Below are 15,099 nucleotides of genomic sequence, written 5' to 3'. Positions count from 1 at the left end.
TTTATTTATGTTAAAATCATAATAATTCTGTGCAAAATGTTACTTGAATGACGCTGAATATTCAATTTTTTTTTTCAAATTTTACTCACACAATTTAATTGACAAATTTGATGATTGAAAATGGTTGAATCTATAGTGTGATCTGTACCAAACTGTAACAGATAATTCGATATCCTTAAAACCATTGAAAACCACTGTATTCTTTGCTCATCATGCAGTTCCTCAGGATATTCCAGATCAACATCCAAAATGTATCAAATTTTTACTTCCCCCATGAACCCTGGGGAAAAAGTCAAAACTTCAATTCCTACGAAAACAAAAAAAAACACAAGTCATCAAAATCAAATTATCAAATTCTAATGTTTATTCCTCGCCTTGGTTCCTTCCTTCATCCACTTTCCTCACATAACAAATAGTGTACTTATGTGTTACAATAAATAAGGCAGTGTATACACTTTTAATCGCATACAATCCGATTTTATACTTATTATTATGTAACGTTGTGAGTGAGTCTGTATTATCATTCCAGTCATTAAACGCTTAAATTACCCTCGAACGTTTCATTTACATAAATTGAACGTTCAATGACTGCATCAATTATTCACGAGTTAATAATGTTCTTTTATATCACTTATAAACTAAATACAATTATTGAGAACAGAGACAGTTAGAGAAAAATAAAATTGCATTCAATAACGTCGGCAGTGGTTGACTGGAAGCTCATTGACTTGGCATTATCTTCATGATTTTTTTAAATAAATTAATGATGATGTTGAGGTAACGAGGATGATTGGCTTCCACTCTTCCCTTATTTAACGATTATTCCGTTGGAATGTTCATGCTCCTTCATGTTAAGTGATGAAGTATTCATTAATTTCGTTTATTATTTTTGTTTATTGTGGGATGAACAGGGCAGTGTAATTATGCGAACAATGAACAATACTTATATTAAAACGAACGAGAATTTTGGAGAAGTGTCTCGAATGGTTTTTCATTTTTTAATCATCTTTTTAGAAACTTTAGAAATTTATTTTTTGGTTTGTTTTATTTCATTTTATGACGACTCATTCATGTCGAGACATTTTCTCGCGAAATCACTCGTTAGCGAGATAATTTTACAATAAATAATGAACGAATAGAGATTTAGTGTTCGAATTAATGAAAATTTACCGAAAAAAATGTGAAAAATCGACTCTGCAATTAAATTTCCACATCTTTAATTTCAATTATCAGACAACTATTCATTCAAAATTGAATTTACAATCTAATTGGCAATGAAATTTTCCTAATTATCATAAATTGCCTTTCGATCGAGACATTTGGTTTCTATATAAAAAAAAAAAGAAAAAAAAGAAAAAAAAGAGGAACAAACGAGTAAGTACAAGCATTTAAAGATAAAAAATGATTGTACTGTAATAATAAAGATCATAATAATCACGAAGATCTTAAATTACATGAACAACTGCATTTGAATTATTCAGAATCTCCGCAGAATTCATAATACGAAATACAAAAGAACGAAAATACAAAAGTAAGGTAATTATGTACAATTTTCATCGATCATGACAAAAATATTGTTGACGAGGACGAGTAGACGGCGAAAAATAATTGTCCATGATTTCGGCAGTTTCGGTGGAACGTGATGCGCAGCAGTGAGATCCAATTGTCGAAATGAGTGACATTAATGATACGTATTGATTTTTTTTACAGAGTTTTAACCGTTACATTCTCTCTCAGACGTGTCCATTGGATTATCGGCGGGATTTTCGAATCTCTGTAGTTCCTTGAGCAAATCCTGTTGATAAATGAGAAAACAGAATTAAATTTCAACTGCTCACTGATAATTCAATGGATCTAATGAATTATTGAATTTATCATGTAGATATTCTAATCCAGTGGTACATTTACAGATGAATTTATTGATTATATTACTCATTATTATTTTTTTTAAATACCTAAATGAATCATTTGATTAAAATCAATCATTTGATAATAATTACACCGTTGAAAAAACTTGTTAGTTTCCAGAATTAAATTAATGATTTTTAAAAAATCATAGTTTTAACTGAGGCATTGTACTAAGACTAAAAATCTCGTTACATAATTTTTTCGTGTGATAATTTCCAAAAAAAATTTTTATTTTCCTGAAAGTGAATTTTTCAACGGTTTCTTCAGATCTGATGTTTCAAATTCATTGAATTACCTATACTCATTAATAAAAAAAGCCGTTATACAGCTGTCTGAAAATCAGATTTCAATTCAGTCTTAAAAATTCAAGCTATATTCACACAACTTAAACTCACCTTTGGCAGTGTCCTCCTGTCGTAACTCTTATCATACTTCCCAACACACCTGCTGAGCTGTACATAGATATCGCACAGTACCTCAACAGGCAGTTCCCTGGTAACATCCACCGTGTGCCTCCACGCCTCCTGCAGCTCCCCCTCATCGACGACCACCTTCTCCTCGCCCATCCTCTTTGGACTAGAATCGCAGTCGACAGCGAATGTGAGATCATCAGTGCTCTCCCTCCTGGAGGAGCTGTGTGACTCACCATTCTCCACAGGCTTCTCCTCCACCGGTTTCTCCTCCTTGCTCTCCCCCTCCTTCTCCCCCTTATCACTAATCACCTCCACCTGACTCCCAATAACGACTTCCCTGTGATTACCCTCGTTAACCGACTCATTCTCAGACTCAGTGTTGTCGTAAATAGTTGAGTCCCCATTCATCACAACAGCATTAGCCTCGAACTCCTGGAATTTCTCCAGATCCACAACTCTAGTGCCATTATTTCCCTTCGGTGGACTGTCGTTCGGATTCTCCTCGAACATGATCTTCTTCTTCTTCGTGACCTTCTTCACGTAGCCCCTGGCCCAAGCTGGCACCTTTCTCTTCCTCGAGGTGCTCAATTTCCGGCCGTTCAGCACCGCCGAAGCCCCAGGACTCGAGTTCTTCTCGGTTTTACTGTCGTTAGTGCCGTTTTCGGGCTTCGTTGCTCGGGTATTGCCCTCGGGCTCGAGATCCTCAGGGGCCCTGCGACTCTTCGATATCTCTCGACACTTGTCCTCGAAGTCAGAGTCGAGTTCGGCTTTGATGAGGGCGTAGGCATTGTCGCGGAGGGAGCAGGCACGATGACGGATCAGCTTATCTGCTGGGTCTCTGTTGAGGAGAGGAGGATTAGTCTGGGGTTGAGCAGGGGGAGGGAGGAAGGTATTGAGGGAGAAACACGGAAAGATTATTCTTGATCCAGAGAGTAAATATTTTTAAGGGACTAGTGCATTCCTATTTTTTTGCGCCTTGAAGGCCCGGGTGAATTATACTTCGAACGTTATATCGATTGTTTTCTTCATAATTTAAAATGTATCACAATTTCCATTGGATTTTACGTCACGCAGGAGTCCCTAAAATTTATGATTGTATAATAGAAAACAGTTGAAAAAAAACTGAACATTTTCGAAGAGCGTTTTTAATAACGATTAAATAAGTACCATAGAGAGGAAATAGTGAATGGATAATTTATCATGGTAACTAACTATTAATTAACTTATTAATTTGCAATTTCCTACCTATTGAGTTTAATTCCCAATATTATTCAAAAACGACCTTTGGAAATTTTTAGCTTTTTTTCAACGTTTTTTTTTATTGTATAATTACAATTATTAGAGACTCCAGGGCTATGTAAAATTGAATAGCAATTGGAGATCATTTCAGATTATCAAAATAAAAAAAACAACCATGATCACGTTCGAAAGATAATCCACCCGGGCCTGAAATTGAAAAAAAAAGTCTAGAATATTCTGAAATATTGTCGGAGCACCTGGAAAATGCATCGATGATCAAAGGGTCGTTAGGGGTGAAGCATTAACTTCCGGATTAATCGCGCGTTTCCTAAAGATTTTTAAAATATTCTATTGGAAAAATCAATAGAATTCGATTTTCCTGTACAATTTATTCTACTGAGATATTTTCCACAGAAAGTTTATTAATTTTATCTTAATATCTAAGTTTTTTGTTTGATTTTTTTTATAAAAAAAGGAAGGGAAATAGAGTGGGAAAAATTTGGGAAATTAATTCCGAGCAAGTCTTATAGAAAATGTCTCAATAAACAGTTGTACAGAAGGTTGAAATTTTACTGAATTTTTCTAGAAAAAAAAAATATTTTTGGGGAATTTTTCAATAGAAATGTTCAATAGAAAATATTCTGTAGGAAAAATCAATAGAATTCGATTTTCCTGTACAATTTATTCTACTGAGATATTTTCCACAGAACGTTTATTAATTTTATCTTAATATCTAAATTTTTTATTTGAATTTTTTTATAAAAAAGGAAAAGAAATAGAGTGGGAAAAATTTGGGAAATTCATTCCGAGGAAGTTTTATAGAAAATGTCTCAATAAACGAAGTTGTACAGAAGATTGAAATTTTACTGAATTTTTCTAGAAAAAAGAATCTATTTTTGGGGAATTTTTCAATAGAAATGTTCAATAGAAAATATTCTGTAGGAAAAATCAATAGAATTCGATTTTTCTGTACAATTTATTCTATCAAGATATTTTCTAATGAAGCATTTTTCATCTCTCTTAGATTAAAGAATATTTAGATTGAACTCTTCTGTTGTTTAAAAAATAGTTCTTCGAACTTTCGAATTCTTGATGTCAGAATTCTCTTTCCGTGAAAGGGCTTTCTAAAATGTTTTTCAGTTGGCATAGTGTAGGGTTTCACAACTGAAAATCATTGATCTACGATATAATAAGGCATCAGAGGTGAAATGGAGTGAGACTACCTCTTCAGTATCCCAAGGGAGGGCCTATCGCGCAAGCTGAATGAAACAAGAATTATTCAGTGAGTTTCATACGTTTATTGTTCAGATGTCATCACTGGTGGTTTATTGGTTTTTTTCAAGAAGATGGTTAACTCCACTTGCATAATCAATACTAATATTCTTTGACGAGTGATTTAAGGATATCCAAGTACTTTGGCTATTTTTCTCCAGTGAAATGCTTTTCTACTTTCGTAGTCGAACACCTGAGCATTCATTTGAGCCCCATTTGATCCAAAAGTCCCGGATATTGTACAATGATTTTATTATTTGAACTTTACGGCTCTGAATTTCAATCTCGATATTGAACCGTTAGAAAATATAATTTAAAAATTGCAATTTTTTTAAATTACGTGCATTTTCTATAAAGAATTTATAAACAATCAATTTTCCATCATAAAAATCATCTGTTCTGAATCGTAACAAATTTATTCATACTCAGAATTTTACCAGAAATCGATTTCATGCCTAAAAAAATTAGGGTTCCGAAAGTTTAAACAATTTCAATTATTTCTTTATAAACAACGAGTGTTAAAAAAAATAATTCTGTGCAAAATGTAATTTTAATGACGCTGAATATTCATGATTTTCTTCAAATTTTTTTAACGCAATTTAATTGACAAATTTCATGATTGAAAATGGTTGAATCTATATTCAATGTGATCTGTACCAAACTGTGAAAAATACTTGAATATTCTTAATGAAAAAAACATCACTCTCCAAGAGAATTTTTTCACTTGCTACAATTTCACTAATTTGTGCGATATTTATCAAATTTTCTGAGAAAATAAAATTTTTTAAATGACAATCTGACACATTTTCTTTCCTCTCTCTTGATATTCGTATATCCGATTGATAATTCCATTCATCAGAGAATTAAAAATCTTGTAATTGATTAAAGCCAATTAAGTGATAACGATCGCTGACAGATTTGGAAAAATTATTTGAAACTAATTTGAAAAATGGAGACCACCTCCTTTATTATTTTGCTCATTTATCATTGAATGTATGGAACCATCTGGTGATTCTGTTCATACCTGTCAGGATTGTACTCCAGTGCATTTCTACAAATGAGATCAACGTCATCCAGGAAATCTCGGGCGCAGAGATAACAGTGCATATCGATTTTCGTCATCATAGTCTCGAGGTCCATAGGCTGTTTGATAATTGAATTGTAGTCTGGTACTTCCTCTGTATCCACGGGCTTCGTAAACATGAAGAATCTGCCAAAAAGAATAATAATAAATTATTTTGCAATTACTTGCATTTGCATAAATTGTTTAAATTTTTAAAACTCAAAAAAGTCTATTGAAAATTTTCAGTAATTTTTTATAAAATATGAACTGAAATAATGTCACTGCATCTCCTAGACTGTGTAGTACATCTAGATAGCATTTTTTCATTAGCTGGGGAGTATTATAAACCTTATCTCTGAAAACCACAGGGACATCGTAATAAAAATCTCTTTTATAGGGTTATACCTCAATTAAAAATTCAAGAACATATTCACCCGAATTTCCCTAATAATGTCTATCAATGTTCATCACATAATTGACCTAAAATTTGGAGTTTCCAAAAAAAAAAATTAATGGATTTTTTCATGAGATCAATGGAAGTGCTCTGGAAATTTCTTTTTTTACGTCTATCAATGTTCATCAAATAATTGACCTAAAATTTGGAGTTTCCAAAAAAAAAAAAATTAATGGATTTTTTCATGAGATCAATGGAAGTGTTCTGGAAATTTCAGTCAATAATTTTTGCCAGTTTAAACTCTCCAGTTTCCAGAACTTGACCCAATAATTCAGCAGCGAAGTGGTAAAACGGTTTAAGTCGACCAATCTCCTAGTTGAGTTTTTGAGGAATATTTCATGCTCTAAGAGAGATAGCGAAATTTTCGTAATCACATTTCTTGTAGCTCTCAATCGGCTCTACAAGAAAGGTTATAACAAAAATCGTGCTGTCTCCCTTAGATTTCGAGATATTCATTGAAAACAGGTCAATAATCAAAATTGACCTGTACCGTTTTACCACTTCGCTACTGAATTGTTCTCATCTCCCTGATATTAATTCAAGAAAGGTCAGGGAATAGTGCTCTATAACAATTAAATCAACGTCTTGATTAAATCTTCAACATCTCCTGGCCTTTCTTAAATCAGTTGACCCAACAATTTCCCTAAAATTTCTCAACAAATTTCCCTCCAAAACGATACTGACTGTCGATTCCTGGCGAGTTTCGCGCAGATTTCCCTCAAGAAGATCCTCAGTTCCCTCAACGACACCTCCTCCTTCTCCCTGAGGACCTTCACCTCCTCCTCACTAAGTTTCTTTGGCATGGGATCAGGCGCCAGTGGCAGCTCCTCCATCTCCTTCACCTTGTCGTCCTTTACCATGGGTCCCTTCAGACTCTGCTCCACAAAAATAGGCCTGAAAAACTCCTCCCTCTGCTCCAACCCGGGACTCTTCATAGTGTACACCTCGCCCCTCAGCTCGCTGAACAGATTCTTCACCTTGGGCGGTAGCTCTCGATAGTCCACATCACTCGTAGCTAGGATCAGAATAGGCAGACAGGGATCGAGGGCTGCAATTCTGCACATGAATACCGCTTTGACAGTCTCGGGGACCAGTGGCCACCACTGGTCAATGGATCTGATGTAGATAATCGAGGGGATGTTTCTGGACGCCTCGTTGAACACTTGGACGCAGGTCTCCTCGGGTGATCTCGCACTCTCCGCGAATAACGTGCTGACGTCGAGTGTCTGCACTGGTACGTGCTCCATTCTGTACAGTAGAGCCTGGGCTAGTCTGGGGCCTTGGCCGTGAGACCTGTGAGGAACGTGTTATTGAGAATTTAGACGACTAACACGTAAGGTAAATGTATCTGTGCTCATTCAGAGGTCGCCTACTATGACATTTTAATCATTTTGACAGTACCAAGAGGCTAACAAAAATTAACAAAAATAACTTTCACTTGAACGTCTGATACCGAGAGCTCAATGAATCCAACCAGAAAGCTTAAACTTTGTTTTATCGATATTTTACACCACTTCCACCCGGTTGGGGTGAGCTGCGATGATAATCGAGACTTGAAATGGTTAGATCGCACCATTCTTCCCGGCCGGGTTTTGAACTCTGAACCTTTCGCATGTGAGGCAACGAACTTACCCACTGCGCCAAGCCACCGGGCTAGAAAGCTTAAGGAACTTCCGCAGTAAGTATACTTGGTGAAAATTTCAAAATGGTGTAAAGACGCAATATTTGGATCATATGTTGTTGAGCACATTCTAAAACTATTCCCAAAATTTCAAGTACCTTGTCCGCCCCATTTTCGAGATATACATCGTCAAAAATGGAAAAAACCCAAAAATTGAATGTTTGGCGATGCATATCTCAAAAATGGGGTGGACCAGGGACTTGAAATTTTGGGAATATCTTTTTAATGTGGTCAACAACATATGATCCAAATCTTGCGTCTTTATACCATTTCGAAATTTTTACCAAGTATACTTACTGTGAAAGTACCTTAAGGATGTTCTACACCCTTTCTGCCAAAATTCACGTTTTTTTACTTTTTCTGGCAAACTTATGATGGAATTGACGTGAAAAAATATAGCGTTTTTGCGTTTTGTCATTATTTAATGACTGACGAAATTTTAAGGTGGTGCGAACATTTTCCTGCGTTTTCTCTAAACTTTTAAAAAGAATCACAAAACTGTAGAAAAAACGCATGAAAATTATCGCACCACTACGCAACTTCGTGAGCCATTAAAGAATGACAAACCACAAAATCGTTATATTTTTTCACGTCACTCCCATCGATAATTTGNATTGCGTCTTTATACCATTTCGAAATTTTCACCAAGTATACTTACTGCGGAAGTACCTTAAAGGTGAACCCGGAAAGATGTTCATTCCCTCGACCATTTTGACAGTACCAAGAGACTATTAACAAAAATAACTTTCACTTGAACGTCTGATACCGAGAGCTCAATGAATCCAACCAGAAAGCTTAAACTTTTTTTTATCGATATTTTACACCACTTCCACCCGGTTGGGGTGAGCTGCGATGATAATCGAGACTTTAAATGGTTAGATCGCACGATTCTTCCCGGCCGGGTTTTGAACTCTGAACCTTTCGCATGTGAGGCAACGAACTTACCCACTGCGCCAAGCCACCGGGCTAGAAAGCTTAAGGAACTTCCGCAGTAAGTATACTTGGTGAAAATTTCGAAATGGTGTAAAGACGCAATATTTGGATCATATGTTGTTGAGCACATTCTAAAACTATTCCCAAAATTTCAAGTACCTTGTCCGCCCCATTTTCGAGATATACATCGTCAAAAATGGAAAAAACCCAAAAATTGAATGTTTGGCGATGCATATCTCAAAAATGGGGTGGACCAGGGACTTGAAATTTTGGGAATATCTTTTTAATGTGGTCAACAACATATGATCCAAATCTTGCGTCTTTATACCATTTCGAAATTTTTACCAAGTATACTTACTGTGAAAGTACCTTAAGGATGTTCTACACCCTTTCTGCCAAAATTCACGTTTTTTTACTTTTTCTGGCAAACTTATGATGGAATTGACGTGAAAAAATATAACGTTTTTGCGTTTTGTCATTATTTAATGACTGACGAAATTTTAAGGTGGTGCGAACATTTTCCTGCGTTTTCTCTAAACTTTTAAAAAGAATCACAAAACTGTAGAAAAAACGCATGAAAATTATCGCACCACTACGCAACTTCGTGAGCCATTAAAGAATGACAAACCACAAAATCGTTATATTTTTTCACGTCACTCCCATCGATAATTTGCCAGAAAAATGAAAACAACGTCAATTTTGGCTAAAAGGGTGTCGAACATCCTTAAAGGTGAACCCGGAAAGATGTTCATTCCCTCGACCACATAATTAAAACCCCACAAACCATGAGAAACTCATCACATACCTGTCATCCCCAGTGACCAACATCCTAGGCCTGTGAATCCCCTTAGCCACCTTGATCTTCGCCAATGCAGGATTGATCCCCTGAGGAAAAATGGCCTTCACAGCATTGACCAGATCCTCCAAAGCAGGTCCCAACAGCGGAATGAGAAACGGCTGGAGTTTCCTGCTGACACTGGGAGCCACTCTGTGTGACGAAGGCACAAGAATCGAACTGGCCTCGATGAAGTCCCTCTTCTTGACCTCCACCCTCTGTGGATCAAGCAGCAGTCGATTGCTCGTTCTATATATTTGAGGGTAGGTTCTCCTCAGCCCCTGGAGGACAGCTTCAGTGCACAGAGCCCTCAGGTCAGACCCACAATAGCCAGTTGTCTTCTCAGCAAGAACTTGGAGTAATTCTTCAGTGGGTGGGGTCTGCCATTTAGCCACATGAATCTTCAGAATCTCCAGCCTTTCCTTCATCGCAGGCAATGGAAAGAAGAGCTCTCTGTCGAATCTCCCAGGTCGCCTCAAGGCTGGATCAATGGCGTCAATTCTGTTTGTGGCACCAATCACAATCACCTCCCCTCGATCAGACAGGCCGTCCATCAGAGCCAGAAGTGTTGAGACGATGCTTGCGTGAATCTGATCCTGTTTGGTGCTTCTTACAGGCGCCAGGCCATCGATCTCATCGAAGAATATTATGGAGGGCTTCATCTGTTGCGCCTGTTCGAACAGAAGTCTCAGCTGTCTCTCAGACTCGCCGACCCATTTTGAGAGACAGTCAGCTCCTTTTCTCATGAAGAAAGCGACCTTTCGAGAGCCCTGGGAGCACTCGTTGGCTAGGGCTCTTGCGATCAGGGTCTTACCGGTGCCGGGGGGACCGTGGAAGAGGACCCCTTTCGGTGGAGTTATGTGGAATCTGTCGAATACGTCTGGGTACATCATGGGAAACACCACCATCTCTTTCAGACAGTGGATGTGGGACTCTAATCCTCCCACGTCGTTGAATCTGTAAGAGGGATATTAATCGTTCTGTTAAGGGGAGGCTACTATGAGTTTTGAAAGTCGCGGGCTATTGGAATATTTTTCGGATTTCGCATACATTGAAGTTCGATTATGTATGTCTAAAAACGAAGAATTAGGCCCAAAAAATTAATTGTTTATTGTTTGTTTACCCCGCAAACGCTTAAAATGTTGAAAAAAATTGTTTAGCTACAGAGGTTTTTCTTCAAAATTTGTGGAAACATATGTGCAATAACAATTACGAATTAGTTACTATTTTAATGAAAAATTGCACCATTCATGTAAAATAGCCCGAAAAATATTTCGGAAAGAATCGAGAATATATTTTTAATATTTTAAAGATAATTTTTCTGCCTATGTTACATGAATGGCGCAAATTTTTATTTGAAAAAAAAACCTCTGTAGCTCAAAAATTGGACGCCCTGGACTATTTTTAACATTTTAAGCGTCTGCGGGGTAAACGAACAAGAAAAAATTATTTTTTTTGCACTAATGATTCATTTTTAGACATATGTAATCGATCTTCAATGCATGAGAAATCTCACTGTAATATTCCACGATTTTTAAAACTTAGAGGGAGATTGCGGTGAAACTGTTGATTTTTTACTTATCTGGACTTAATTATTAATTGAGGATGTTTAGCCAGTGTTGGTAAATTTTTGGTAAATGTGTTTTTTTTCATGGTCAAGGAAAATTCTGCAATTTTTTCGGCTGACAGCAGAACTTTTCCAACGTTAAAAAAAATTAATCTCAATAGTTTCGACAGAAATGAAAAACTAATTTTTTCTGATACACGGGCGCTTATGAAATTGATAATTCCCCTACTAGAAGACTCTAAAAATAAAAGTAGAAGGTAATGTGTGAAATCATACTGAATCCAATGGCCAGAGAAAAATCTGGGGTATCCGGGCAAAGAGGAAATATTTGAATGCATTTGGTGCATTTTGTCTATTTAATTTCTAAATAATAAACATTCATTGGTAGATTGACATTTGAATCAAAGTGAAGGCAATATCTTCATCTCTCAGTTTAAAAAAAAAATAATTTTAAGTCCTTGCGATTTTAGACAAACATCCTTAAATCACCCATATCCACTAGAATCAGAAACACCTTAATGTCTCACCTGATGTTTGTATCGAGCGTAATCGGGCTGATATCCGCCTTCTTGTCGGGCGGTCCGCCCTGGGGAACAGCTGTCTGCCGAGCCTTCTTCCCCTTCTTCTTGTCATACCTCTGGGGCTCGGGATCATCAGAGTCCGATGAGGACGAGCTCTTGCTCCGATGCTTCCTCCTGCGCATGGAGTTGGTCAGAACACTCCGAAGCGCGCGGATGGATCTTCTCCCAGGCTCAGCGTTCGCCTGGAATTAGAGATGTAAAATGGCCATCATTTTTGAGATTCTGGAGCACAAATTTCCCAACTACAAATAATGCTCACAAATAATTTGGAAGCAAATTGTTGCCAAACAATCTATATAAACAAGATCTATGCGCGCGAGAGCGCGCGCTGATCTATTCATTTGTTGAAATGAAGAAATGGAATTCATTAAATTTCATTTTCTCATGAATACCCTATAAATATTGATAATGAATCAAAGAGACCTTTTTTATTCATTCGATTGAAATTAAGTATCACATTTTCCTTTTCCCAATCTGGTCTCCCCTTGGGACTTGATACAAAAATTAATTTTAAAAAATGGCTAATAAAAAAATTTTACTCTCCCCTATATAGACGAAAAATGAAAGTCATTTTTTCTCGGAAAATTCATTAGCGAAGCGGTAAATCGGTTCAAATCGATTCAGACTATTCTTCAGTTTTTAATGAATATCTCGGAACCTAAGGGAGATAGCAAATTTTTTGTAATAACCTTTTCTGTATCTTTCACTTCGCTCTACAAAAAAGGTTATAATGAAAACTTCGCTATTTCTCTTAGATTCGAAGATATTGCTCGAGAACTCAGCGAACATCTGAGTCGACTTAAGGATGTTCTACACCCTTTCTGCCAAAATTCACGTTTTTTTAATTTTTCTGGCAAACTTATGATGGAATTGACGTGAAAAAATATAACGTTTTTGCGTTTTGTCATTATTTAATGACTGACGAAATTTTAAGGTGGTGCGAACATTTTCCTGCGTTTTCTCTAAACTTTTAAAAAGAATCACAAAACTGTAGAAAAAACGCATGAAAATTATCGCACCACTACGCAACTTCGTGAGCCATTAAAGAATGACAAACCACAAAATCGTTATATTTTTTCACGTCACTCCCATCGATAATTTGCCAGAAAAATGAAAACAACGTCAATTTTGGCTAAAAGGGTGTCGAACATCCTTAAACCAGTTTACCACTTCACCACTGAATTGTGACGAGCGTCATATGACGAGTTATGTGAATGCATAAGCATCTGTACCTGGAATCTGTCCACCGTGGGCTTCTTCTGACGCAGGCTGTATTTCCGTGGCCCTGGTGAGTCCGACGACTCGCTCATGTCGCTCTCCGACATCTTCTTGCTGCGGTCCAACTGCCGTTGGGAGGTCCTGCGCGTCCTCTTTATCCTAGTGTACATGTCCTCGTAGCCGTCGTCATTGTCGGAATTGCCGTTGTTCTCGGGCTTCTCGGACTCCTGGGAGCTGTCGTCGTTCCTCTCCGGGGGCTCGGATTTCATTTTCTCGTCTTTATCGAGCATTCCGCAGAGGCGCGTCACCGGGCCCTCGCGGAGGCGATTTGGACTGTCGGTTTTGCGGGTTCGGACGACCTCTTTCTCCTCGGAGGGCGACTTCGGGACTTCGGATTTACTTCGCGTTGTAATTTTTGGGATCAGGTCCTTGGGCGGGTGGCGGGACTCCCGGAGGTTCTTGGACTCCGGCTCGGTGAGGGAGGGGCGGTCACGGGGGAGGGGTGCACGATCACGCGGGAGGGTCGAACGGTCGCGGATGTGGCGCGTGGACTTTGACGGCGGGGGGTGGTTCTCGCGGGAACGCAGGGGCATGCGGTCGCGGAGATCGCGAGGGGGATCGTCCGCCATCTCCTTGTCGGAGGACGAGGCGTGGTTCTGGAACATCGGGTAGCCTTTCAGGGTTTGAGTTCCTGGAAGTCAAGAAATGTTCTTCAATTGCCGTCTGGGTTCATGCAGAGCTGGGAAAACAGACATTCCTGCGAAGGAGACATTGCCTCGGAGAGAATGTGATGTACACTAAGAGAAGAATCGACGTATCACAAGAATCATTTCTTGAGCGAAAAAGACGTATTTGATCAATTTATTTGTGTGGTATTTAGGATAAAAAGGTGGTATTTGGGATAAAAAGGAAGGTACTGAATGAAACGTTGGTTTTTTTCGAAAGGAGATGATATTCCTTGAAACGGAAAAATAGTTTGACAGAAGGAGAAGAAGATATTGCTTCCGTTCGAACTCAAAGCGATTGAGGGTAAGCGACGGCTATATTTTTGTAATGTCTGGAGGTTTTCTTCTGCGTAAACTCTCTATTCATTCAATATCAAAGTCTCTGATTCATGATTCACTGAATCGAAGATTTTAATATTTTTAGTCATTTTCCCTTCTTCTGACACGAAAAAATCGATTTCTAGTGGCACGAAATTCTCAATTTATCATGAAATGTTCATGTTCAAGTCATGTCTGACATATTATTCGGAATTCTTATCCCAAGAAATTTATCCTTAAGAGATGAGATATTTGGCGCAAGAAACGTTTTGTGATATTATGATGATATTTCTCTCAGTGAAGACAATGAGTCATATAGAAAATATAGAAAATTAAATTCTCTTAATGAAAATTTCTTGACGTTTTTCTCTGAATCTGCTAAGGTAAATGTACCTATGCTCGTTCAGATGTCGCGAGCTATCACATTTTAATCGCTTTGACAGCCTCAAGAATCTATTCAGGGACCTATCCCAGCCCCACCAAACCCAGTATCCAACTGATGCTCAAGTTACGATAAATCTGCAATCCATTTTTTTAATTGAGTGATATCGCCTCAAAACAAATCGAGAAGAATGTCTCTTGCCATCACTGGTTAGCAACATATTTTCAAAGTAATCAGCAAATTTGTTTCGAAATTTCATCATCAAATTGTTCTTCCCAATTATCGATTCATCTCGTTAAAGTGTAATCCCAGAAAAATGTCAGAGGACATTTTCAATGAGAAATTAATTTTTCAGGAAAAAATATCTCTTGAAAATATTCGTGGTTTTCGAAATTTTCAGACTTTACTGTGAAAAAAACCGACAACTTTGTCTCCCAGTCAATACTTCGAGACCCATCTCAGTCCCACCGAGCCCAGTATCCAACTGATGCTCAAATTATCATAATTCTG

General features: G+C 37.6%; 1 protein-coding gene across 2 annotated transcripts in view; it reads right to left on the bottom strand.

The window, feature by feature from the left end:
- Positions 1-341: 341 nt before the first annotated feature.
- Positions 342-15,099, bottom strand: part of LOC107041821 (ATPase family AAA domain-containing protein 2) — a 16,203-nt gene continuing 1,445 nt past the window's right edge. The window contains exons 3-10 of one of the 2 annotated variants that reach the window (XM_015262585.1): positions 13,179-13,855; positions 11,893-12,128; positions 9,769-10,755; positions 7,034-7,642; positions 5,857-6,042; positions 4,784-4,819; positions 2,304-3,159; positions 342-1,795 (exon numbers count right to left, since the gene is read on the bottom strand). In XM_015262585.1, coding sequence (XP_015118071.1) covers positions 1,715-1,795; positions 2,304-3,159; positions 4,784-4,819; positions 5,857-6,042; positions 7,034-7,642; positions 9,769-10,755; positions 11,893-12,128; positions 13,179-13,855 — 3,668 coding nt within the window. In that variant the 3' untranslated portion in view covers positions 342-1,714. The remainder of the gene's footprint in view (positions 1,796-2,303; positions 3,160-4,783; positions 4,820-5,856; positions 6,043-7,033; positions 7,643-9,768; positions 10,756-11,892; positions 12,129-13,178; positions 13,856-15,099) is intronic. The other variant, XM_015262586.1, reaches the window with a different exon arrangement.

This window comes from Diachasma alloeum, unplaced genomic scaffold (assembly GCF_001412515.2).
Source record: "Diachasma alloeum isolate Michigan unplaced genomic scaffold, Dall2.0 Dall_scaffold_00379, whole genome shotgun sequence".
In the NCBI taxonomy this organism is placed as follows: domain Eukaryota; kingdom Metazoa; phylum Arthropoda; class Insecta; order Hymenoptera; family Braconidae; genus Diachasma; species Diachasma alloeum.
The sequence above is the reverse complement of the archived record's forward strand: the minus strand, read 5'-3'. Positions and strand labels throughout refer to the sequence as shown.